The following is a 26,179-nucleotide window of genomic DNA, read 5'->3' as shown; positions in this document are numbered from 1 at the left end:
TAATTAGGGTAAACAAAGAACTCTAATGCAATTCCTCATCTACCTGAGTGTATAAACTAATCAAAGCCAGTTTAATCAGAGCTTAATCACATCCAGATTTAGAATGAGAAATGTCCTCTGGAATATTTGCTGAACCTTTTAGCATTGATGCCTACAGACATCACACAATGCAAATCTAACACAGGCGCACATCTGGTTCTTTTGTAAGTCAGTAAGTTGGAGGAGCAATACTTTTGTTTATTAATGTCTTCAATGTTTTTGTTGCTGATAAAACCCCTAGTTCTTTTTAAATGACTTAAACCCAACTTAAATCGGTTTATTTATACTCAGAACAGGCAAAAAAGCATGAAATCTGATTCAAATTAGTTTTTGTTTTTGTTAATGTATAAGAACAGTCATATATACGATTTCATATTTTACATCATGTTCTTCAACTTCGCAGGTCCATCTCTTCCTTAACTGAGGTACTTGCAAATAAATATTGTGTATTCCACCTTTTCCCATGTTTTACTCCATTGTCCATTGTTTGTGACTCCACCAATGTGGAGCTATGTGTGTGCTAGCTAGTAAGTATCAAATAACTATAGTTTGTACTACAAATGTCTACAAAACAAAATATTGTTCCTGTGTCTCAGCTCTTACTTATATTGTCTCTTTCCAGAATGAATGACTTATTGGGAGAAAACACTATGTAAATGCTCTATGCTTTGTGTTTTTTTGAAGTGCTACTTTATTTAAAAAAGTATAAACTTGACCCGACATTTTTATGAATAGTCATTTTGATATAAAAACATTACAATCTTTTGCACATTAGTACTTAATTACACAGCTTTAATACACACCACCCTGTTGTTTGATAAGCAAACGCACAACATTAGCTGCCACACTAAACTCAACTGGTCTTTGAGATACACAATATAGCTAAAATGATGTGGAAAACAAAAAAAATCCCAAAGCACATAATCAAAACTCACAGAGATACTGCTGAGATAATTTTTCACCAGAGAAAAATCATTCCGAAAGGACAACCGGAAAGAAACAAATACTTTCAGGAACACCAAGAGCAAATTCCCTCCCCCTTTTCTGCATTTCTTCTGTTTGTAACATATTTACAACACTGCACCAACATTTGATAGCAACGAAGGCTTAGACAAGCGGTTTGATTATATTTGGTTGACCTGAGCCCCTTTCTGAGTGCTCCAGCTATTTGGGATAATTTAATCCAGATCACATTAGCATCAGATTCAAAGACACTGAGAGAGCGGCTATAGTCCACAGATCACAGATAGTTTGACATTGTCCACTGGTGAAGCTCGTCACTGTCTGGCCGTAAAACCCCAAACCCCCCCCTCCCATGGACCTACGGGGCAACATCCACTAATTTTAAATCGCTTTGTCATTGTAACTTTTTTTAAACTCCCCATTATTTCCATATAACACACAGGAGATTTTTTTTGCAACAATCTGATATATGCGATTCCATTCAATCTTATCTGGACATACGTGGACATCCTGACTGCTCCTGAAATGATGGGGGGAAAGGGATTGTCTATGATACATTTCTTCTGACCAATTGTGTTATATTCCTAACTGTCCAGTTTTTTATTTAGAGAGTCCTCCTAGGGTCGTCATTGGCCTCCCCAGTCCTGAAGCGATTCCCTTTGTGCTCTTTCTCAGATGAAGAAAAAGGCATATAAATCAAACAATCCACCAACAACAGCAAGAAATAAACCATTCTCTGATACCACAGGACAGTGCTAGTTTCACTTTACTTTCTTTTCTTTTTTTTATCCCTTTACAAGGGTTTTTTTTTCTTGAAAGCATGCATCTTTTTAATCAGGCAAAGTGCATAAACATTATTGACAAAGAAAAACACTTATTTTACCGCATTGAAGCACTGTGGTGACTCATGTGACAGTTTGAATTGATGTATGACCAAAACAAAAAATAACATGAAAAGACATTGGGGGTCTCCTGTCAGATATGTCATAATGTTTTTGTGTGCAATTATTTAATATTTTTGTTCACTGTCCCTGAGCTTTTGCTATTTTCCTCCGTGATCTTGCTTTATTGACAACTGAAATTCACCATCTATTAATGTTTTATATGTACTCTTCAATTTTATAAGGTATTTTTGCTGGGCATGAAATATTTGTGCTTATAAGAAAATACTTTCTTGACGTACAGGATCTGTTTGACCAATCGAATTAGAATCTTTATTTTAACTCTAAAATTATGTGATTAATTTTTTACAGAAATAGAGGCTTTGATATTACAAAAATAGAGCCATGTATTTCCTAAAGCTTTTACGATAATAGATAGCTTTTAGCTGTTTTAAAATAGGATCAATTCTTCTATGAACATTAAATAAAGGCTTTTTGTCAATATATGATATTTTGCTTGGCAATAGCTTTTGATTGGCTCTCTGATAAAGTTCACTTTCTATATATTATTTTTTTAAACGGGACAGAGCTTTCCTAAGTGCTTCGAATCAAATTTTTCCCTCAGAGGGCCGTGGAACACAATCAGACTGTGCTTTTTGACACGATGCTTTTGTAATTGGCTTGTGCTTGTTTTTTTTCTCCTTTGGGATTTTCTAGGCATCAAATACGAGTTTGACCCGCAATTTCGATGGTCACTTTGTTCGAAAATACAACATTTAATGACAAATAAACAAGAATTCCCTCTACAGGAATGCTACTGTTAGGTGTGATATGTTTTGTCTGTGGTAATATGTCATGGCTGGTGAGTATTTTTCTCCCTCGTGATGAGGCGTGACTAATCGAAATCATTTCATTCTATCATTTTGTGCTGCGAGAATACTGACCTTTAACTAGACTTACAAAACTCAGTTAATGCTCAACTAATACTTGGAACCCATGTAAAATATATAGCAGTGGCACAATGCGCGTATCCCATTGGGTTACGACACGTGTCCCAATTCAAAATTCAAGCCCTAGAGAGGAAAGTTTTCTTTACTAGAGCGCCCCCTACAGGCCAGTGACATACATCTCCATACCGTCATTAAAAGTAAAGATGGTGGTTGTGCTGGAGGTGGCCGAGCCCTGCTTCAGGTCAGGAATGCTCTCGTACAGGCTCTCCCCGGGCATCAGCGATGCTTTGGCCGGGAGATGCTGTAGTTTGGGGGTCTGCTGGGGGGGTGGAGGGGGTGGCGGTGGTTGTTGTAAGGGCTGCTGGGGCCGCTTCCGCTTGGGTCGCAAGGTGGCGCTGGCATTGGGAGGAGGCCTGTCTCGCCTCCAGCCTCCCCCACCCTCCATGGTCTCGTAAGCCAGGTCTGTTTCCTCGGTGCTGATGGCTTCGTAGCAGTGGTCCTCCATGCAGCCGGGTGGCGCTCTCGAGCCTTTGCCCTCCTGCGGTGCCCATGTTTGGGGTTTTACTACCACGCTGAAACCCCCGTCCCGCTCACCACGGTCACCCCGAGCCAAGGTCCTATAGCCGCTGATGTCCCTCGCAGCGGGGGGCGAGCCGGGCACGCCTCGCTTCTTTTTGCCCGGTTTGCAGACTTTCGAATACATCTCTGTGATCTACATGACAATAAAGAGACAACCCATCTGAAATGTATTTGTGAGTGGAAAGTCTGTGTATATATCTTTGACTCCAAATGTTTGGTCTTTTAAGAATACTCATTTTACAGCTGCTTCTAGTTAACTCTAATACAGTGTTTAGGGGTAAGGAAGTGCTCTGGGATCATCTACAATGTTTCTAGATTGTATAATACCATACAAGACTTTTTGACTGCACAGAATGAGAAATAGAGGATGTGTCTAAGGACTGTGTGGAAAACTAAATGCACACTCACCCCTGCTGCAGATGCTGCCATATTCTCTCCCGCATGAGAGCTTAGAATACCCATCTGCTTGTGCTGGAAGATGATGTCATCCTCTTCCGGAGGTTTCCATATGTACTGCTCTCCATTTCCCATAAACACTGCCTCCTAAAGTATTAAAAACAATTGACTAGAGTAAATATTATATTACAGTTTAAGGAGCCATCTCAAACAATATACATTGGGGCATTGGGGAGTAGAGCTCAGCATATCTAATTCATCATGACCTCAAAGGACAGTTCACAGGTTTAAAACCATTGGTTTAAAAGAAATAGTTCACCAAAAAAGGAATTCTGACATAATTTACTCACCCTCATGTTGTTTCAAATCAGTATGACTTTATTCTATTGAACACTAAAGGAGCTTCAAAATGTGCACAACTTGGATGTTTTGTGTTCAAATGTGTTTTAAAAACAATCAAGAACTAGACTAATCCAATTTGTGAACAAATCAGCTGTTTCACTCATATTGAAAAGAGTTGCCAGGATATTGTTAAAAAAAATGGTGTGTTTCACAGGGGGGAAAAAATAAAGTAATACGGGTTGGGAATGGCATGAGGTGGTTGAGATAGAATATACACTTCTATCTAGTTTTTGGGTATATATTTGTAGCTGTTGTAGGTAACAGTTCAAAATTAATTTGAAAGAAGTCAAAGAAGATAAAAACCCTTTAAAATGGTTTCATAGTCATACAGTCTGGATGTGAGAAATCCACAAAGACTTTGCAAAGGTCAATTGAGGAGTCGATTCAAAACTCCTCTACCTGAAAATAAGCCTATGTAGCATAATCAGGCCACGATCCCCCCTCTTAATGCCTGCCCTCATGTCTAACCATCTTCTGCATCTAATGATATTGAGCTTAATGTGTTTCCTGTACTCGGGCTGTAAGGGAACAGGCTGATGCTTGCTGTGCACTTTCTCCTCATTGTTATGCAGGAGAAACGGAAGGTGGGCAATGGGGTGTGTCACAGAGCCACTTTTAAGGCAGGGATTAGCATGTTGTTGTAGCCTCTTTCATTCAACATTGGAATTCACTTTTTCTCCCATTAGAACTGGCCCATTTTATGGGTCTGGCTGTTTGCCTGGATTTCAGTGAATGAGAGGTTTCACTCTGCGTTTCCACTGGTTGCATCATCCTCATAGTTTAGTACCTATGAGCATCCAACACCCCGAATGCTGTGGATGGACAACAATGCTCGCAAGTATCATTGATTTGGACAGTTTTCCTACAGAGGAAATAATTAAGTAAACTTGCAGTGGACTTAATTGCAGACCCACTTAAGTTGCAAGTCCACACTAGTGCTGAGGTACACAAAAATAGAGGAAGCCATTCCCAGCATGCTTCTATTTATAATATATTCAATTTTAAGACACAATTCAAAGAGCAATCGGAAATTACAGCGAGTCAAAGGCTTTTAATGGTCATGAAAAGACAAATAGTTTTCATGAGCAACAATGCTTTCATATACTGCAGTTGTTCTTTGCATTTGTAGCCTCAGCGAAATGCCATTGCAGTGTTGCATGACTTGGTGAATTACATGCTGAATGTATGTGTAAGTAAGGGATAATGTATAGCGAGGCGGTTGTTATAGCGAATACAACTCCCGACAGGCTCATTATGAGCCTGATGCGAAGCGGAGCCTGAAGGGAGTTGTATTCGCTATAACAACCAACTCGCTATACATTATCCCGCTTATTACATGGCTACATACCAAATAAATTAATAATTTGACACAAAATATTGATTTAAAAAGGAATTTATTGATTTAAAAACAATTGGCATCCGCTAAAGAAAATAGTCCGTTCCGTCTCTACGGTTAGAATCCTGCGTCCATTGGCAACGCTCTGTTTTTCATGGCAACGGTCTGTTAGCAAGGAATAACAGACCACATTCTACATTAGAATTCAACCAAGCCATGTAATAATCACAATTAATGAATTGATTGGCTTGATTCATTTATAGCATTTTAGCATTGATGGTAATTAACTGCATTGTTCTTGTTCACTGCTATACAGTTTGAGGGTTATAGACTGAAGCTCAAGCAGTAGAGCATGGTGCTAGCAACACCACGGTTGTGGGTTCGATTCCCAGGAAGCGTCTGCCAAATGCATAAATGTACAGTAGATGTAAATGCAGGTTTAAGCACCATTCAGAATGGAATTAAGAATATCCTTTAAATTCTAATTGAGATCTTGAATGTACCTGAAAGATTTTGTATTTTCAGTCATCAGATTCATTTACATTGTGACTGTGTATCAGATGTAATCCACTCTGTCTGTGTCTGCAAAGGTGTGTGCCAAATGGCCCATACAGATGAATGACCCATTCAGATGTATGGCCCATAGAAACTGATTGGTGTGAATTGCAATTTGAACTACAGTATATGTATGAAAATGAATCAATATTCAAAGAAATTAATATAGATTTTTAACTAGAAAATCTATTTTTTTATAAGTCTAGTATAGACGTATACATAGGCAGGTAGATATACCTAGATAGATATAGATACCTTAGGGAAAGATGGCAAGTTGAAGCCCTCCATGTTTTTCCGAGGAATCTTCTGACTGTGTGGGTGCGTTGGAGGCGGGGCTGGGTGAGTGGGTGGGGCATGCCGAATGTCCCCACTGCTGTGTCGTTGTTGTCCAAGCCCCTCCTCGGTCTCCGTCTCATTGTCCCTCTTCTGGGCGGCCTTGTCCACTCTCCGGACCTTTCTGATGCAGGCGTACTCCACTGTCTCCTGCGGTTGAGGGGGCGTGTTTACTACTTGGGGGAGGGTCTCTGGTTCCGGAATCCCGCCCTCTAAGCAGTCCCCGTCAGGATCAGGTGGAGCTGGGGTATTAGCAGGGACCGCCGGTGGGGCGGGGGTGTCCGTCTCCCCAGCTCGACCTCCGACACCATAGCGGGCATCCTCAGAACCACGTGTGGGAGAGGAGCGGCGGCCCACCTCGGCGTACGTGTGTTCCCCATCCTCACCAGAGGGGATCTGAGGCAGCTGGCGGCCCTGAGAACGCAGGTCGGAGTTTGAGCGACGGCTAGGGAGTAGGAGCAGATCCATGCTGGCGGGACGGTTCTTCTTAGAAGATTCTACAGAGAGCAGCATGATATTAACGGAAGTCAAGAGCTTAAAATCTGAGAAGCAAAACTATTGTTTGTTTTTTTTCAAAGAGACAATAAAACATTTGCTCGAAACTGCAGAGGCAAAGGGCAGCAGACACATGCCAATCACTATAGAGTAAAATTAATTACATCTACTAAAATAGCCTCATTGAAACTCCCGGAATGCAGTTGGTACCATGCTCAGACCTTCCCCCCGAACTGCAGGTATGTGTGAAGAGCTAGAGACTTTAAGAGCTTTAAGAGATGTGATTTTACAGTACATACTCTTGCCATTGCAGTTGAGTCTGTTCATCTCATGAAGCTTGGTGTCTGACTTACTGATGGAGCGCAGCTTGGACTGCCGCAGTATACTCTGAAAAAAGATGCAAAGATAAACTGCTTAAAATGTGTGTTCAAATAAAAATAAAACACAGTATAACCAATACAACAAAATTGTCAGTTTTCCAATTCAGCCTATGTCCGACATATTGTTGGGCCAAGCTAGCACATGGCAATAAATACATCTACATTAGGGTGTCTTACTCTGTGTGGTGCTAAAAAAGTGAAATGGCTCAAATGCTTTGGTTTTAGATTCAAAGCTTAAGAGATCCATTCAAAGTTTAGGTCAGATCCATTTCCACTGAGCCGATTAAGAAGATAAATTAAATTCAGGAGGAGCCTTCAATTTGTTACTTGAAAACTAGTTAGTGGGAAGAATTCAAATCCTGAAACAAAACCATGAACTGCTTGAACTGACATGGAACTGAGCCCAGACCTGGGTTCCTTAGAAAATACGTAGAAAAGAAGGAATTGATTGCAAGGAAGGAGAAAGGGTTTCATTCACTAGCCATGCATACACATGTAATTGTGCAAAAAAAAAAAAAAAAACCTGTCTGTAAATGTTTTCATACAGAAATCATGATATATCAATAAGGTTGCAGTTTAGGATACACTCTCTTTCTGTCATTATATAAACAAAAGTTTGAGGTTTGTAAGATTTTTTTTTTTTTTAAAGAAATTTATACTTTTATTCAGCAAGGACATATTCAATTGATGAAAATAAAGACATTTATAATGTTACAAAATACTTATATTTGAAATAAATGCTGTTCTTAAACTCCTGAAAAAAAATGTAATCACAGTTTTTAGAAAAATATTAAGCAGCAACTCTTTCTTGAGCACCAAATCAGAATGATTTCCGAAAAATCATGTGACATTGAAGACTGGATGGATTATTGCTAAATTAATTACATTTTAAAATATATTGAAATAAAAAAAACAGTAATTATAAATTGTAATGATATTTCACAATATTATTTTATCAAATAAATGCAACCTTGGTGAGCTTAAGATACTTCTTTCCAAAACAACAGACATATACATTACATTACGTTATACACAATAAACTATAGTGAGTAACTAAATGGATAAGGATATGTACAACTTGTGCGCAATCATTAGTGAATGAGACCCAGAAGAGACTTAAAAATTCTCACCATGTCCATGAGCCTGTGCTTCCTCTCCTCTCCAGGGCCATTGTGCGTCTTCCCCTTTCTGCAGGACACAATCAGAGAGATGTGAATCAGTTCCCAAATCAAACGTTTTAGAATGTTAGGTTCAAACTTCAAATGCTTCATTTATCCATGGATTTATGGAGACGGAATGCGCTGACTCATTTGAGCCCCCTGATTCAATTTACTTTAGTAGCTCCAACTGTTTATCTTGTGCGGGAAGAAAATGCACATTTCAATTCAATTAGGCTACTCGAAGGATTCAAGGCAGTTGTTTTTCATAAACTGTTTGAGTGAAGTCATTTGATCAGAAGTAGTAGCTGTGGAAGTGTATTCAAGATGAACTGTCCTCGAAATGAGTCCAGATTGGCATTTGAAACAACAGAAGGCTTTCACTGGATAATTAACAGGCATCTGAGTCACTGCATAGTGACGGTGTTCAGGCCAAAACGTAGCCACACAGAAAATCAATCAAATAATCAACATAATACAATTCAAACATCACTCAAATAGTTAAATAGATGCCGAGGATTCATTTCTTCATGAACAGACAAGAAGCACACAAACATTCATGTCTTTCGGTGACTCCAGAATCTAAACTTTCCTCTCTCACTCGTATACACAGAGCCCCGATCCAGACCCATTGCCCGGAATGTTCCGCCAAATTTGACCAGACATCTGTTTATTCTTGGAAAAACATGTCTGTCGTTCTCTTCTGATTGCCTAGCGTTGCTTTGATAAGATTACAGGAACAGAGTAGGTATCAGGAATCTGCCCTCAGAAGAAGAACAGCAGGAGAAATAGATACAAAATGGATTTTGTAAAGTACTAAAGCTTTTACTGAGATTACAGTGAATCGCTGATATTTGTTTTTAAGACATAACAGAATAAAAAACATTAGTGTAATATCACGCAAGAACATTTACAGTACCCTTAAACTTTTTGGAATAAATATAGTCTACTACAGCTTTTTAAACCCATATATTTATCTTATTCAAGACTAACATAATATGAATTATGTGGAGGGTTAGTGAAGAAAAGTTATCACATAAGCTTACATTTTGTCTTGTGCTCTTTAAAGAGACGGTTCACCTCCCCCCAAAAAATATTATGTTGTGTTTTTTTCCATGTAGTTACAATATATGGGCTTTGCAGCTTTAAAAAGGACACAAAAGCATCATAACAGTGGTCCCTACTACTCGTGCACTATATTTCATTGCTTTGTGTGACAAATAGACCGAAATTTACAATCAAACATTGGTCAGTTAACCACTACAAAGGAATCACTGAATTAGCGAGTCAGTGAGAACCGGATCAGTCTGAATCATAAATGAATCATTCCGACTGGTTTTATGAACTGTTTCGTCAAACTTTCATTTTTGGGTGAACTATTTCTTTATGAGCCGAACATTATACGTTCAAAGACGTTCAAATGCAATAATTCATATGAAATCTTATATTAGTCACATTTTACCGGTAGTTAAGTTCATCTTTGACTAGTGTTTAGTATGTTTGCAAACTCTAAATAATATTTTGACCTGAAGAGGTCAGTAGTAATAGGTTTATCAGTAATATCTCATATTTGTTAAGCTAAAAAACTGAAAATGTCCAATATTGAGAAGAGCTATCTATATATACACCAAACACCAAAAGTTTTTTCATTTACTTTTTCCCACAGGATCTGAATTTCCTCTATCACTCTGATCCCTCTATCTCTCATCCCCCTAATTATTTTTCTTTGTCCTCCCACTACCAGATGCATCATGTGCTTTGACAAAATGAGACATTAGCATTCACACTGTGCGTTCTGAGCTATCATCGGTGGAACAAAAGAGAGAGATGGAAAAGTAAAAAATAAAATAAACAGGCACTTCCTGTTTAAACATCACTGCCATGTTAAAATGACATCCCCACCATTACCCAGTGAGCACGAAAGAACTTCAATGCCATTTTTGAATAAGCTCTATGAAAGACCTTGGTGACAGTGATGGATGAAGACAGGTGATCGCTGGCTTTTATCCTAGAACAAACACATATTACATTGCCTTCATATTACAGGAGCATTTTCTGTGATATTCCTGTTATGAAGAGGTTAAAGTACAAATCACATTGTCATAAGCAAGCATGAGAATACTAGTTTTCAGTGAGTTTCAGTGAGAATGTAAAGCACATTGGTCAACTTGTGTTGTTTTAATAGTGCTATATAAATAAAGGTGACATTGACATTGACATAGTTTGTTGTGAACATGTTGGTCAAAATCTCTGTTTATTCAAAAAATACTGTACGGCCTAGATTAGAAACTGCCGGTGTATCATTTATTGAGTGCAATGGACTGGGAAAAAAATCATGGTTCTAGCAGATGGAATGAAAATGCATAAAAAAGAGAAAAATTTAAAATATATATATATTTCATTCTATTTCTATTCATTAAATAATTTTGAACAGAAAGTATCAAGGTTTCCACAAAATATTTAGCAGCACAACTGTTTTCTGAATATTGAAAATGCAGAAAATCTGAATATTGAAATGATTTCTGAAAGATTCAGATACATTTACAGGTTTGCCATCACAGGACTAAATGACATTTTATGGTTTGGTGTATTTTTTTTTTTGGTGTTGTTATTGCTAGAGTGTTTCTAGATGGTTTCTGTTGTGTTCTAGCCCATGTCTCTATAACAATCTGGTCACAATATATGGTGTCCTTCCTTCAGTGGAAGTCTAAGGAAGTTTTTCACTGTTTTATTTGAACCCTCTCCTCATGAGCTGCATGATTTGAGGTATTATGTATGCAATACAAAAGCAGGATGAGTTATGCACTATACTTAGGTTAGGGGTTTGAACAAGCAAGCACCCCTGAATATGAATCTAAACAAACAACCAGAGAGGACAAGAAATGAGTGCATTTTATATGTGAGCATATGTGTTAGTGTGCAACTCACCTCTGGCAGCCCACACATAGCACGACGATGAGAATGGTGACAACGAAGGCTGAGGCGGCGGCGATGGCCCCCAGCAGCAGTACTTTGCCGTAGGGATGAGCAGAGAAGTTCACCCCGTCCTGCATGGAGGCCATGTGGAAGTGCTAACACACACACTTTCACGCGCGCCCTCACACACGCACACACATATGCACACACACTCTCGAACACTGTCCACAAGATCTGAAAGGCAAAAGTGGAGGTGCTAGAATCAGTTCCTTTCTGCTTTGTAAAGCCTTTTTCACCCATCAGAGGGATAACAAAAATTAATAATACTCTTTTACAGGGGCTATTTCAATATTAGGGGGTCTCAGCACCCAATGAGAGTATGATTTTAAAAAAATAGATATAGCCTATATATTGTTTGTATACTAGGGTAGGTGTGAGCAATACAGTAGTTCTACACTACCTATAAAGTCAATCCCTGAATATTCAGATCATTTCTAATCATTTTAAATAACCAGCTAATATAGACAAACTTTATATAACTGCAATTGTCTAACTTTAAAGAAGATCTACATTTATCATTTTCATTCATGGAGATAACATGGAAAATGTGCCATGTTTTAGGAGGATTTCTGTCGTCTGGTGGAAAACAAACACTTTTAACATAAAAATGACATGAAACATGAAACACAGATGCATATATCATAACAATCTATTAATAAATGCACACACGTTGTCCTCTGCATTTGACGCTGGCGTTGCACTGCTACGGATTGAAGAACACGCTGAATAACGCAGACTAAAATACGGAGATGGGAAGCCTGTCGCCGGTTTCATATGAGTTTTAAAGGGGACTGAGGCGATCACGAATGAGTGTATATATTACGGAGTTAATCGCACATTTTTACAGGGGCTGGGTAGAATTTTAGGGGGGGGGGGGGGGGGGGGAATGCCCTCCTTAAAAGGGCCTAGTGATGCCCCTGCTCTTTTATTCCTTCCCTGAAGCCGTTCTCTGCCGTGTGAATGAATGACAGAGAATGACTCTCCCCCACACTTTCTCTTGTTCTCACTCTTGTACTTTTATTTAGTCTTTCTCTCGGTGTGTGTCTCCTGTAGGTCTCTCTCTCTCTTCTCTCCCACGGTGTGTCATTTTCTGCCCACTGTCTGTCACTCAGCGTTTGTTTGAAATCATTTGCCTCAGACTAGGGGGCATTTTTCATACGAAGATTCACGATCATCAGGTACCTCATCTGTCTGTTGCTGTGAACAAACAGGCGACAGTAAACCCTGAGCTTTTACATGTCACTTAAGTATCTTTCTAGATACAGTTTTGTGGTTTCTGCCTGAAACTTTTGTCATAAAAAAACACTATTTTGCTCTCTAATGAATATGACAGTACACTCAAGGCCCCTTGCTCTGCTTGCTTTAAAAACACTTGATTTGGTAGACTAACATTAGACGACTAAAAATAGTAGTGGCATGCTAATAAGCTCACACAGAAAGTGTAGCAGTGCCTGGGGGTCCAAGTGGTCAACTACTGCTTAATGTCCCAGGGGCCAAAGTGTCTTGCACTATATTCACCAGGAGCCCAAGTGTTAAACTTTATTTGACAGTGTAAGGACACACGGCTTGAGGCTTTAGGCCCATGGCAGTCCTGACACTATTATGCATTACAAATAAAATACATATATATGTTTGAGATATTACACATACAAACTGTTTAGAAATATTATATTTATATAAAAACTTAAAATATATATCTATATATATGCTATGTATTACATTTATATTAAATACTGAATATATAATTAGAAATTCTACAAATATTCTATATAATATATATCTAAAGTTTATTATATATACATATATTTTTAAATACAAAAAGTTTATATATATATATATATATATATACACATACACAAACACATCTCCAACTCTTTCTGTTTCTATAGGGGACATCGCAAATGTCTGCACAGGAGAACAGATGCATTGAAATTAACCCATGTGAGACACATATATAATACAGTCTACACACTCGACAGCGTTGTTGCGTACACTTCTCCAATTGTCCAATGTTCTCCATTACATCAGAAATCTTCTGAATGAGCCAGCACTTTAGAATGGAGAGTGAGTCCTGAATCGCTCAGTCACCTTTTGTTTGCATGCACAATCCCGTCTTTATTTTTCATTGTGAAGACTTGTACTGCTGGTGGCAGTACAAGGATTTCTCTGGCTATTTCCGACTCACACCTTGCAGGCATCATGCATGAGCTCAAGTGTGTGGATTTTGTCAGATAAAGAATTACCCCAGTTTTAATTATTTTGGCTCTTGGTTTAGTACTATCAAAGGGAAGTGAGTCATGATAAGAGCTAAAAATACCTCTGTGCATAACCAAACAACAGTGTCGAAACAACAAAGGAGGGAGACAATACTAAGAAAATGTCTCTTTCATTGTGTCTTGCTCTTTGTCAGACTGAAAAAGGACTTTTTACTATAATGCGTAGTACGCATGCATACTTGCCCTGAGTTCCACCTGAATTCCCGGTGACCCCTTTTAAACTGTACACGGGTCTCTTGAGTATGCATCAATGAAAAACATGCCTGAAGATTAATGAGTGGATCCATCATGCACGGACTCCCTGTTTATACACAGAAAACAGAGTGTTTGTCAAAGGCTGTCAGACAAAATTAAGGAAAAACGCGGTGCTAGACTAAAGCACACATCCAGACTCTCACATTCCAGGTATCACTGAAGATTACGATAGGATCGCCACAGGACCTCTCCGCCCAACAGCACCAACAAAACTCAATATTAATTACTCAATATAACCATAACAAATCAATTATGATCTGCACTTAGGGATAGTTCACCCAAAAATGAAAATGTTGTCACACCTAAACTTGGTTGGTTAGATCAAAATGTCAAGGTTTGCCTAATTAACATGACAAGCATTAGCCCCGGCAGGTGGATTTACGCACTCATTGAACAAGAAGATGTTTCTCCATTATGGCCATTCAAAATTAACCATAAGTACTCCGACTAAGAATTGTTTTGCAAGGAACATATTGCTAATATTTAATTTAATATAAGACATGTCTTACTCCAAATCTGTCCAGAGCACCCATGGCATATTTCAACTCTCCTCAATTTATTGGCAGTGCATTATTCTCATATCTTAAATGCCTAATCAAATTAAAGAAATTAAAAACGACTGAAAGATAATCTCTTTCTCCAGATGGGCCTTTTTAGCACCATTTGATTTGCTCAAGACAAACAGACGCTCAGAATATTGAAACACTGATGACTATAATAAAAGCCACTGTGATTTTAATTCAACTCTAAATTTTGCACATGAGCTGCTTATTTAGGTTGCATCGGTATGATAGAATTTGCTAATGGCAGCCTAATGACTTGAGCTTTCTTGGTTTCATGGTTTCCCAATCAGATGAGAGTACCTGAGGATCCAGAGAGATACTAAAATCATCATCTCCATAATGCCTTTCGGATACACATAACACAAGCAAATTTGTCTTATTGTCAAAAGTGACAAGCAATTTGTCTGTCCACATTGAACATGAAACTGCTGTGCGATGTGAATCAAACCAATGAATTTGGACCAATGAGATGTAACAGTGGACGGGGCTTCCCAGCTTGATGCAGCAAATATACACACACCAAACACTCATTATAATATCCTGACACAACATGTTTGCAGCTAGGACAACAATTTATATTTACATGTTGCTTACTAGCTTTTATTGTGATTTATTATAAAGCATCTGCTGAATGACACTTAACCAAATACAAAACCCTAACCCATGTTGCAAACTACTACTAGTGTGTGTTGTCCTGTGTGTTTCTGGAAAGAAAGAGACAAGGACAGGACAGTGCTCTATCAGGGATTGTTCTGTCATGAGCACATTGAGGCCAGATGGAGCTGTGACTGTGTTTCAACCCACCGAATGGCAGAATCACATGTTGGTCATATTGATTTGTGAAGTCATTCCCAATAATGATGTGTTTCATGCAGAGAAGCATGCTGGGTGAACAAAATAGTCCCTGTAACTGTCAACAGGTGCAGATGCTGTTATGCGCATATGTGACTAGACAGTGTTACATTAAAAAAAAACAATAAAAGGTATACAGTAGATGCTGACCTTGCTGATGACAATGTGTGTGTCTTTGACATATTCTACAGAACTTAAAGGGTTTGTTCACCCAAAAAGGAAAATTATCCCATAATTTACTCACCCTCAAGCCCTCCCTCACCCTCAAGCCATCCTAGGTGTACATGACTTTCTTCTTTCAGCCAAACACAATCGGAGTTATCTAAAAAAATATCCTGGCTCTTCCCAGCTTTATAATGAGAGTGAATGGTTTAGATTTTAGATTTTGAAGCCCAAAAAGCGCATCCATCCATCATAAAAGTAATCCATACAGTTTCAGGGGGTTAATAAAAAGGCTTAGTAAAGTGAAGCGATGCGTTTTTGTAAGAAAAATACCCATATTTATAACTTTATAAACTATAATCACTGGCTTCCGGTAGCGGTCGTTATTCTCATTTTAGACTTCTAATTGTATTCTTCTAAGTGCTTTGCTCTATCCTTTGTGCTTCCACATTCGTCAATACTTCATGTGTCGGGTCAGAGGTCACTCTTCCACCTGGATACGTTTTGTAAATAAAATATCCATATTTATAACTTTATAAACTATAATCACCCCGTAACAGCCGTACACGAGGGTGATTATAGTTCAAAATGTAAGTTACCATTCACTCCAATTATGAAGCTTGGAAGAGCCAGGATATTTTTGTAAGGGTTAGCTCACCCAAAAATGAAATTTCTTTCTTAATTATTCACCCTCGTGACGTTCCAACCCTTTAAGACCTTCGTTCATCTTTGGAACACAAATGAAGATATTTTTGACGAAATCTAAGAGCTTTCTGTCTCTCCATAGACTGCAACATTATTACAATTTTCAAGGCCCAGAAAGTAAGGACATTGTTAAAAAAGTCTATGTGACTACAGTGATTCTGAAGATGAACAAAAGTCTTACGGGTTTGGAACGACATGGGGGTAATTGAGAGTAATGACAGAAATTTCATTTTTGGGTGAACTAACACTTTTTGTTGTTGGTTTGATCCCAGGGGATTACACATACCTATGTATAAATGTATAAGATAATGTAATGTAAGTCGCTTTGGATAAAAGCGTCTGCCAAATGCATAAATGTAAATATACACCAAGGATGGCATGAGGGTTTGTAAATTATGAGATCATTTTCATTTTTGGGTGAACTAACCCTTTAAGCAGCATTACATTGTGATTTATGGCTTACTACTTCCTTAAAGGAGAATTTCCTTTAATAACTGCCATAAATTAAAAACTGTTATTGTTTATAGTCTCAACCAAAGATGGCAGTATTATTGTGTTATAATCAATATGTTGGTCTGTTCCTGTCTACGTGGGCGGTTCTTGGCCCGAATAAGTTGCAGTGTAGACTGGACCTGATGGTATTCATGAGACTATGGCTCTTTAGTCCACACACACATCTACATCCATACACATATGTGTTGTGTCAAAGTTAAAATACAACCATCTCTCAAAAATAGCACTGAGAAGACTAACGGTTAAACTCCCATCACACTTTTTGGACTGCGTCGAACTTGGCAAATGTGAGGAGTTTGTGGCTAAATCTACATCTTGTCTTCGCTGGGCTAATTAAACAGTAAAGAGCTTGTTTCCTGTGTAATTACATGGATACTATTTGGGAAGAAGCAGAAGCCTGTCTCTGATACACAGTCCCTGTCTTTATTCTCCGACTGATTAATTTGCCTTTCTGAAAACCAACTCATTAGAGCAAGACAAAATCCTCTGTAATTGGTAAAATCAGCTAATGCTGCGCAATAATTTAGGATACCCAGGACAATCCCTTTAAAATTATTACCACTTCATATTTGATTAATGTGACCAAGCAAAACGAAAACATCCTGTTCACTCTTAATTGGAGACTTTCAGTCCACCACACAATTTAAATTGAAACGCAAATGAAACAAGCCCTCCAGTCTTGAGAGCTTACTAACAGAAGTTAAGATATATTATTGCACTTAACGACTATACAACTTCTTGACTACAGTATAAATAAATTTAGTAAACATGCTTAACATGTTAAAATATGTAAGATTCCAGATTCCTGGAGTCAGGCCCCTATATAATTCAATAGGGATGTACAGATATTAAAGCGCCCCATTATTCTTTTTCAAATATTACCTTTCACGCAGTGTGTAATATATTATAACTCTGTAATTATATATTACAGATCAAAGTGCACGACAAATAAACTTATCTCCTAAAGAAAGAATAGATCTGCTGAAACGAGTCATCAGGAATTCCAGACTCACTTCCAGTTACATACCTACATAATGTAATAAATTTGCATCTATGTTCTTCATTGGCTGTCTGCGAACAACATCTACTTTGACCCTCCCTTTAGCTGAGGCCTGGAAGAGTTTGGTTCGTGTTGTCGATATTTCGAGAATACGCTATTTTCCACACTACGAATCCATTTTGCATGCACTTTCAAAAGGGGAAGGACTCGCGCCGGAATTAAAATGAGAAGAAAAAAATGACGCCATTGTTATACTGTTCTATCACTGTGTGTGTATCAAGTGCTAAGAAGGGCTCCGGAGCTGAAATTCAGATATGTCTGACAACCAATACATTGCAGATTTTAAATTTCTATAAGCCTCCTACTACTTTGTCTCAATAAAAAAATGAAAACTACAATCAATCATTTTTAATCCTACAAGTGAATTTAGCCAACACAACATTATAAGATGCAGTATAAAAAGTAGATATGCTATGCATTTTGGAGATTTGCCAAATTTTACATTTAACAGTTTAAATTATGTAGCCTATGTTTTTAAAATGATTCCAAGCTTACGAAAGATGCTTATTGAATCTAGATAGTTTACCAGCAGGGGCCAACTATGCTGGCATTTCAATGCTTTAACTACTGCTCCCTAGTGGTTATTGTCGGCAATTGCAGATATATCAAACAAAAACAGCTTACAGGTCCTTCATGAAGCCTCAGCTCAGCATGTCCAAACTCAAGAAACTCCAGATCCCAATCACATGATTAATCCTTTTTATTCGGGTTCCCTGTTTTTCATTTCTTTACCATGTGTCTGAAATGAATCTCATTGCTTTAACGAAGACTAAATTGGATTGTGTAATAATGGCAGGTATATCAGACACCAGCTTCTATTTTCCAGTCAATTACTTCCCCAGAGAAATAAAGAGAAAGATTGTGTCTGTTTGTAAGGAGCTCATGGAACAGGGAAGAAGAAAGAGAGAAACAGAAACAGAGAGAGATTGGGGAATGGCATGTTTTAATTACTGTGAAGCCCTAGATTTCAGTCAGAGAGAAACTGGCACGTCCCCCCAAACCCAAGAGACACGACTCTCTCGCCTCCTCCCCCTCTCGTTTTTTCCCCCTTTCACTCTTTTCCTTCTCTTTCTGTCCGTTTTACATCAGCAAAAAGAATGGGGGAATGGGTGTCAGTGGATATAAGTGGAAAGTAAACTACAAAAATGATGACGACAAATGAATACATGAACTAAAAACTTGTTTTATGTGTTTGCTCAACTTCTGTCGCTGACGTTCATGTCATCAGAAATCATCAACTCTTATTGAAAATGAAATACTTCCTTCTTCTTTCTTTTAAATCTCTGCATGTGAACGCCCCTTTAGTCTTCTCTGAGCAGCATGTTAGCATGAGATGTTAAATGATTTATTCGTAAACAAGCAGTAAAACAGGGTGTCCTCTGTCATCTTGTCTTGGGTTTGAAACAAACACATCCTTCAAGCCAAACTCCTCAGTGCCACCTTTACATAATACTTTGTTTTCAGATAAGATATAACTTATTAACTGTATAAATGACTGATGGAACTGATAGTGCTACTATTTCCATCTACAGCACTAACAGCTAAAGCTAACTGAATGCGATGAAAATACGATAACAAATTAAATTGATTCACATTGAAGAAGCCATATGGCCAAACTTGAAGGTAAGCTCTTTTGACGTTGAGCAGTATCCACTCTCTTAGCAACCATCTAAAGACACCCTAGCAACCACTCAAAACACCCTAGCAACTGAATAGCAATCCTCTTAAAGACACTCACAATGAATTAGCAACACCCTGGGAACCACTAGCAAACATCACTCCGGTTTTTTATTCAGAAAATGTAATGTAAATTCATCATTTCATTTTTATTTAAAGCTGCAGTCTGGCACTTTTTTGGGTTTAAAAATATCAAAAAAGACATTTTTGAAAAAAAACGTAACCAGCCAGTGTTCAAAACGATCTGCTTGCCTTACCTCGATTCAAAACGGTAAGCTTGTAATAATGATTTTAATTCCAGTGGTACTGGTGGATTTCCGCGGGAATTTCGAGCATGTCTTTGCGTCATTACGTCACTTCTGTACACATAGAGAAGGAGTCCCCGGCTAGCGTGAGTGGATGATGGAGGTGAAGATTTAGCTTAGCACTTGGTATGGCGGATCCCGAAAGTTTAAAGCGACAATCACCAGTGACAACTGGAGATTCACCAGTTGTAAAACCCAAAGACTTCGGACTTCAGAGTGGCTACAGAAAAAATATATTTTTCACGTTTTGACGTGATATAAGCAATCGTTAGATTTAATCAGCATGATATAGCTACTGCAATGCTTCCCCCACCCCCCGAATTTGGTCAGAACAAAAGTGAATGTTACTTACTTGTTCAGATGACATTTTCCGATGAAAATTCTAATGTTGACACTTTCAAAAAGTATACTCTGAGATTGCTGATGACAGTAACGTTACAGTATCCACAGCGATGCGGCAGACTCAATTGTGTTCATCCGCGCTGTTTCATGCCGATTTACTACCCACGCACAGTTAATAATTATGCGAATAACTGCAATTGCAGATTTCTAACAGAGATGGCGACAAAGAGGAAAAACGACGGACTGCAGCTTTAAATTACAAAAAAATATACATATTTTGAATAGTTTCAGATAAATAATTTAGGCTGATAATTTCCCGCTCAGAAAATCAGAAGAAATACATTTGTAGAAAGCAGCTTTAAAATATTAACAGTATTGTAATTATTTATTTATTTAAATATAACCTGCCATTTAAAAAACTGTTCAGTATTAGTATAATGAAGGAGAATTTTTTTTAAACAAATTACTGGTGTTATGAACAACCTGCAGTGCTGAACTGAAACAAACCAAAACACAATGACGGAAAATAGCAGATTTTAAGGTCACCAGAGATCCCTGCCCTTATGACCTTTGTTTTGAGGAGACAAGGACCTTCTGACCTCTCGCTAAGAGATTGTAGAGATGCAGTTTTGCTAGTAGCTGTGAATCATTCTGGTTTGATCATTCTGGTCTCTTCCACATGACCTTCATTGTCAAACTAAGAAAACATTCACCCACACAATCTGTACTCAATAACTATTGTGGGGCAAATCTATTTGGATTTTCTGTATTTTCAGGCAATCAAATTTCAAATGTTCTTCATGTAGATATTGCAGGTCTAAAGAAAAATACACAGACACAAACACACAAATATGCACACACTCTTATGTTCAAGGACAGATATAGGCTGTGTATGTTTCCTCCTGTGAGGAGCTATGACCACTCATCTGCTCCACGATAAGACTGAGAGGAGGAACTCCTCTGCCGTTCACAGTATCTTCAGCAGAGCCTCAAGTTTAATGGATGTCTGCCTGCAGGGCCTTATCGCACCGTAACAGACCTACAGCAAATCTCTGACGGTTCTCTCAAAATTGGAAGACTCTGATCAGCTAGTAGGCCACCTCAGGATAAACAAGAGGTTCAGGAAATTGAGTACAGGGGAAACACATCTCAGATGTGAGAAAACAAGGCATGTGATTCACGTAAAAGGAAGACTTCAATGTTCTTGATTAAGAAAAAGATCAGCTTGTTGGGTCTTGTTGACCAACCCGGTCTGGTTCCTCTGTCATGACCAAGTTTAGTCACAAAGACCAGGCACAGCTGACACAGCAGACACAGCTGAGATGAATTAATAGGGTTTAAAAATATTCTGAATGATTTTGTCAAGCTGGAGTCAACGTCATTAAAATAATTTAAATTTTGCTATGCATTGCATCACCTGTATATTATACTTACAGGTTATATTATAACCTGCAACTGTATGATTTCCAAGCAAGTGCAGCCTCCTTGTCTCTTTAGACAAAAAATTATTTTCAAAATCCTAAATAGGAAACCGTTCTTTACCCCTCCTGACTCCAACGTATCACATGTGAGCCAATGTTGGATTCCATTGGATTTTCCATTGATTGGACAGTACAGAACATTCTGCTTGCTTTCTCTAATGCTCACGGGTAGGGAAATCATATCTGTCTCCACCAATCAACAGGAAGTTTATATGACTGAGCAGTTGGGCCCCAACAGTCCGATTCATTGCAGCCACTCTCACAAACTAACTCACATACATGACACAGAACCTTCATCTGTCTGTTATGGATGACAGGTACATCACCAGTCTTATCCAGCAAGCCTTCCTTCTACACTATAGTGTTGGCGATTTGATTAATTTAAACTTGATTCTTTTTAATCGTTCACAAAAAGATTCATTCAAATTCGTAATGTAGCCCTTTCTGCAAATGACATTTTTAGGCCAGTAGGTGGCAATCGAATAAGCTATGCTATGTTTATTCTTGATGAGTGAATTATTGAACTAATTCCTTAGAAAGACCCATTCTGGGAACGAGAACGAGAATGACTCACATGAATAATTAGTTTTTAGTGTTCTGTTTAGTCTATAGACTTTTCCAGGGCGATCTAAACTTGTACAGTGAGCTTCGTCGCCATATTACACATCATCATCTTAAAGGCATTATCCACGTCTCATGTGTTGTTGACGTAATTTCTACTGAAACAGGAAGACTGGGAGGGACATATCGAACAGCTATCCCCCAACCCCCCTTTTAAATAGCCAATAGAATTTAGTTTATATCACAGCTGAGCTCAGCCAGAGCCGTTGAGCTCGGTAAAGCCGCAGTTTCCTCCTAATCTCTAACCGCTTTATAAATAGAATTCTGTGCAGAATTCAAATGGGTCCGATATGTTTTCATGGTATATGCCAACTCGAGCATAGATCTGCTGTGTGCTATCGTGTCTCTGGACCGGAGCAGACTGTGTGTGCGCTGCGGCAGTTCATGTGACACTTACGTGAATCCAGACTTCACTCGTCCCATTGGAAAGCATTACACTGTCTGAATTGAGCCTATCCACTATATAGCGCACAATGTGCCATTCACCATGAAGAAAACAGTAAATGGTTGAACAAGTGACCGATTTTATAATGTAGGACAAAGACTATAGAAATACGGGACAGGACACTTTAGATTCTAGAGAACATTGGACAGAAAATCTGATGAGAAGCTGAAGTGCAAAGTGATGTGATCAAAATCATTGATCCATGTTGGCGGAAGTGAGAGAAGTTTTGAATCTTCTAAATATATTTTGCCGTGGTTTTGGAGCACACGCGCTTAGATAACAGTAAAGCAGACATATTCATACTATAGCCAAAAAAACTTCAATTTTGATTTCATGGTGACTTTAAACTAAAGTATACTGCACCCTTTTTTTGCGGACAGGAGATCAGACAGCTTTTACTGCGGCTGCTTATTCAGACCCAACAGGTCAGCAAAATAAGTACAATTTTGATTCGATTTGCCCATGTGAACTTTAAAACGAGAGCTGTTTCAACTGTAACACTGCTGTAGGCTATGTCAAGTATGCCAGTATACTATGCAACACCATTGTTTTCCCGGCTCGCATATGTGATATGTAGCGCGAATGCATGATATGTTATGGCCCGCAGCGGTCGACCTCTTATTCAGCACGAGTAATTCGTAGCTCCCGAGGGTATCGTCCCGCCAATCACTGATGCACTCAGGAAATAATCTCACAAGATCAAAGTGAATGCACGCGCAATGCAGGCGCGTCCTCGAGGCCAGCTCCCACAGCAGACGGCAAGAGGTTTCCATCGAAATCCCTTTTAATTGAGGGGAAACAAATAAATGAGCGGCTATGTTGCTGCTCCCTTAATTGATTCCATAATTCACGGTATTAAATATGATACCGAGCAGTGCTGAACTGCTCGTTTCCGCCGAGTGAGAGAGTGTGCCACATCCTGCTTATAAACCGTTTAATTAAGCGTCGAATCACAAAGGGTAATGCGGCTACACTGAAGCTGTTGCACACGTGTCTTCTGACTTATGATCCGAGTCATTAATATCATCTATACCGGACGCGTATTCCTCCAACCTCCAACCGCAAATGATCATGCTATACATTCTGATATGCGTTTAATACAGGGTTCCGTTGTATGGCCAGCACGTAGGCAGAAGTGCATGCCAATGAGACGAGAGCCGTATACAGATGCTGCTGAAGATACTCACTCAGTTTAGGGATTCAGGGGGCGCGTCGCCGCGCAGCATCCACCTCGCTGCACTTTCTCTGCTGCTGCTGAAACGTCTGGCTCCCGATCGGACCCCGCAAGCATAATCAATAACCTGCGTTGAGCCTGGATTCGTATGTTAGGGAGGACATGTGTGCGGTATGGCATCTGGCGTCCTCAGCGCAACCTCTGACCATCCCCATTGTTCCCGTGCTGCATGCCGCGTCGCGCACAAGGCGAAAGGTGTAAACGCACAGCTGGGTTATTCCAAGTCGAGGTTCGGTTGTGATATGAAGACCAAGTCACGGCTGCCTCCGTTGAGCCTCCTCAAGCCTCAATCCTGTCTCGAGAATCGGCGACAGTACCATATGACAGCGCGGTGCCCACTCCATTGGCATTTGGAGCTCGCGTTTTGCGCCACTGCGCGGCCAGTCTGGGAATGACAGCCAGTGGTTGAATAAAAAGTAGTGTAGGCTATATAGTCATTACCATATTCACTATCATTCATGACACTTTATAAAAGTACTTCATATGAGCAGCTTCTTTCTATTGTGTTATGCATGACAATGTAAAATTAATTATAAAAATAAATGCAAATTTTTACAATAACTTGGGTAACAGGGTTGACTGGTTGAGCTTGACTATTAGAGTCAATTGTCAGCACGATACTCATATAAATAAAGTTTCCAGAATGGAGTTTTCACAACGATACCATGAAAGAATAATTTCAGTGAACCTTTCCTTAAAGAACCATTTGTTCTTATAGTGTGAAGATTCAAGAACATTATAATGATATAAAGAAGAACCTTTTACCAAATGGAAGGTAAAAGGTTCTTCATGGAACCATCAATGCCAAAAAGACCCTTTATATTTAAAAGTGTACACGGTGTCTTCTAGCTGTAGAAATTGTGAACTTAATGTTAGTATTATTATCAACCTTCACGTTACAGCATAACAAGAATCTAGCCTACACAAATGGAGACATATTTAATGGGCACAAAAGGGGATTCACAAACATGTTCTAGGTGCCAACCCACCAATCTAACACTTTCTCTCTAAAGATAGTAAATTTGTTTATCAGCACAAACTGAGACACAAAGACCTAAACCCCTGCACCCTGCTGTTAATCACCCATCTGTGGGACTATGGACCGTGCAGTAAGCATACTCACTGCAGCAGACAGCTGTGTTCAGGTGGGTGATATGTGCTGAACATGGCTGGGCACTGCAGGGGCTAGTCCAGTAGGAGGGCGTCCAAATGATGAAAAATGCAACCTCAGGGCTGACATCTTAATTACTTTATAAATCTAGAAAAAAAAAACATACCGTACTTAGAAGTCTAAACACATACAGTATGCACACAAACCCCATTGTGTAGATAACTGCATGGTGCAGTTCAGCATGTTCTGAGATATGAGTTTAACTTGAGTTTTCAGTGTAAGTAAAAGGAGTACAATGATATTCTGGCATCGTTGTTGTTATACACTGTAAAAAAAAATATATATAAACAATTAGTTATGACAACATAGGTCTATATTTTTACATTGCTTTTGTTTTATATTGTTTTAACACCTTTTTAAAGTTATACAAGATTCAACTTGTAAAGTCATAATGTAATTTAAGCTGAAATAACTTAAACATCCAAGTCGATTGAACGGAAATGAGCAGCTTGAACAAACAATAATCTTCCTGAGTATTAACTCATAAACCGGCACGGATTTCATGTTGGTTCAGGCTGGTTTATGCTGGCCAGAGCTGTTATAGTGCTGGACTAACTGGTGGACCAGCTTAGTCATGTTGTTCTCAAGCTTAACTGAGCTGGTGTAGCCCATGCTGGTCCCAGCATACAAAACATTCCTTATGCTGGTGACCAGCAATGCTGAATTTGTCAGCCTTGTAAACAATCTCTACAAGTTTGGGTTTCTATGTAGATCATTCACCTTTCGAATTTGCCTCTGAAAATAATGTGTATAGGCTAAAACAAATACAAAGTGTATATAAGCCGCGACTTCAATATTAGGTGCCCCCTGCTTTAAACCAGTTTACTGGTTTTACCTGGTCTAAGCTGGTCTCCCAGTCTGCCCAGCAAGTGCTCGGATGGTTTAGCTGAGAGGCAAGATAAAATATTCCCCAAACCATAGCAGACGATCGTTGTTTTAAGATGTTTTTCAGCAAGAAGTTTCAGCACCTAAAGCAGCAAAGCAGACAGTGCATAATAACTGAGTATTTAAAACAAACTAGTCTCGTAAATGGTAGTCAGAGCTAAAATGAAGGTGCATATGTTGATCAGTTTCC

The 26,179-nt window shown here is 38.8% G+C and overlaps 1 protein-coding gene across 3 annotated transcripts; it reads right to left on the bottom strand.

The window, feature by feature from the left end:
- Positions 1–710: 710 nt before the first annotated feature.
- On the bottom strand, positions 711–26,174 carry LOC307011625 (uncharacterized protein). Of its 3 annotated transcripts, none has more exons than XM_079637516.1 (8): positions 25,940–26,174; positions 23,887–24,318; positions 11,395–11,616; positions 8,440–8,497; positions 7,229–7,316; positions 6,357–6,931; positions 3,821–3,955; positions 711–3,545 (listed from the first exon to the last, which is right to left on the bottom strand). In XM_079637516.1, exons 3-8 carry the CDS (start codon positions 11,526–11,528, stop codon positions 2,991–2,993), a joined length of 1,545 nt encoding a protein of 514 aa, XP_079493642.1. In that variant the 5' UTR covers positions 11,529–11,616; positions 23,887–24,318; positions 25,940–26,174; the 3' UTR covers positions 711–2,990. The 3 variants fall into 3 exon arrangements, with proteins under 3 accessions (XP_079493642.1, XP_079493641.1, XP_079493643.1); XM_079637515.1 differs by lacking the exon at positions 25,940–26,174 and adding an exon at positions 25,057–25,142; XM_079637517.1 differs by lacking the exon at positions 25,940–26,174 and adding an exon at positions 25,057–25,142 and having other exon boundaries at positions 7,283–7,316.
- Between the last annotated feature and the right edge of the window lie 5 nt (positions 26,175–26,179).

The sequence above is a fragment of the Phoxinus phoxinus genome (assembly GCF_949152265.1).
Source record: "Phoxinus phoxinus genome assembly, chromosome: 15".
In the NCBI taxonomy this organism is placed as follows: domain Eukaryota; kingdom Metazoa; phylum Chordata; class Actinopteri; order Cypriniformes; family Leuciscidae; genus Phoxinus; species Phoxinus phoxinus.
This window is presented reverse-complemented; position numbering and strand designations above follow the sequence as displayed.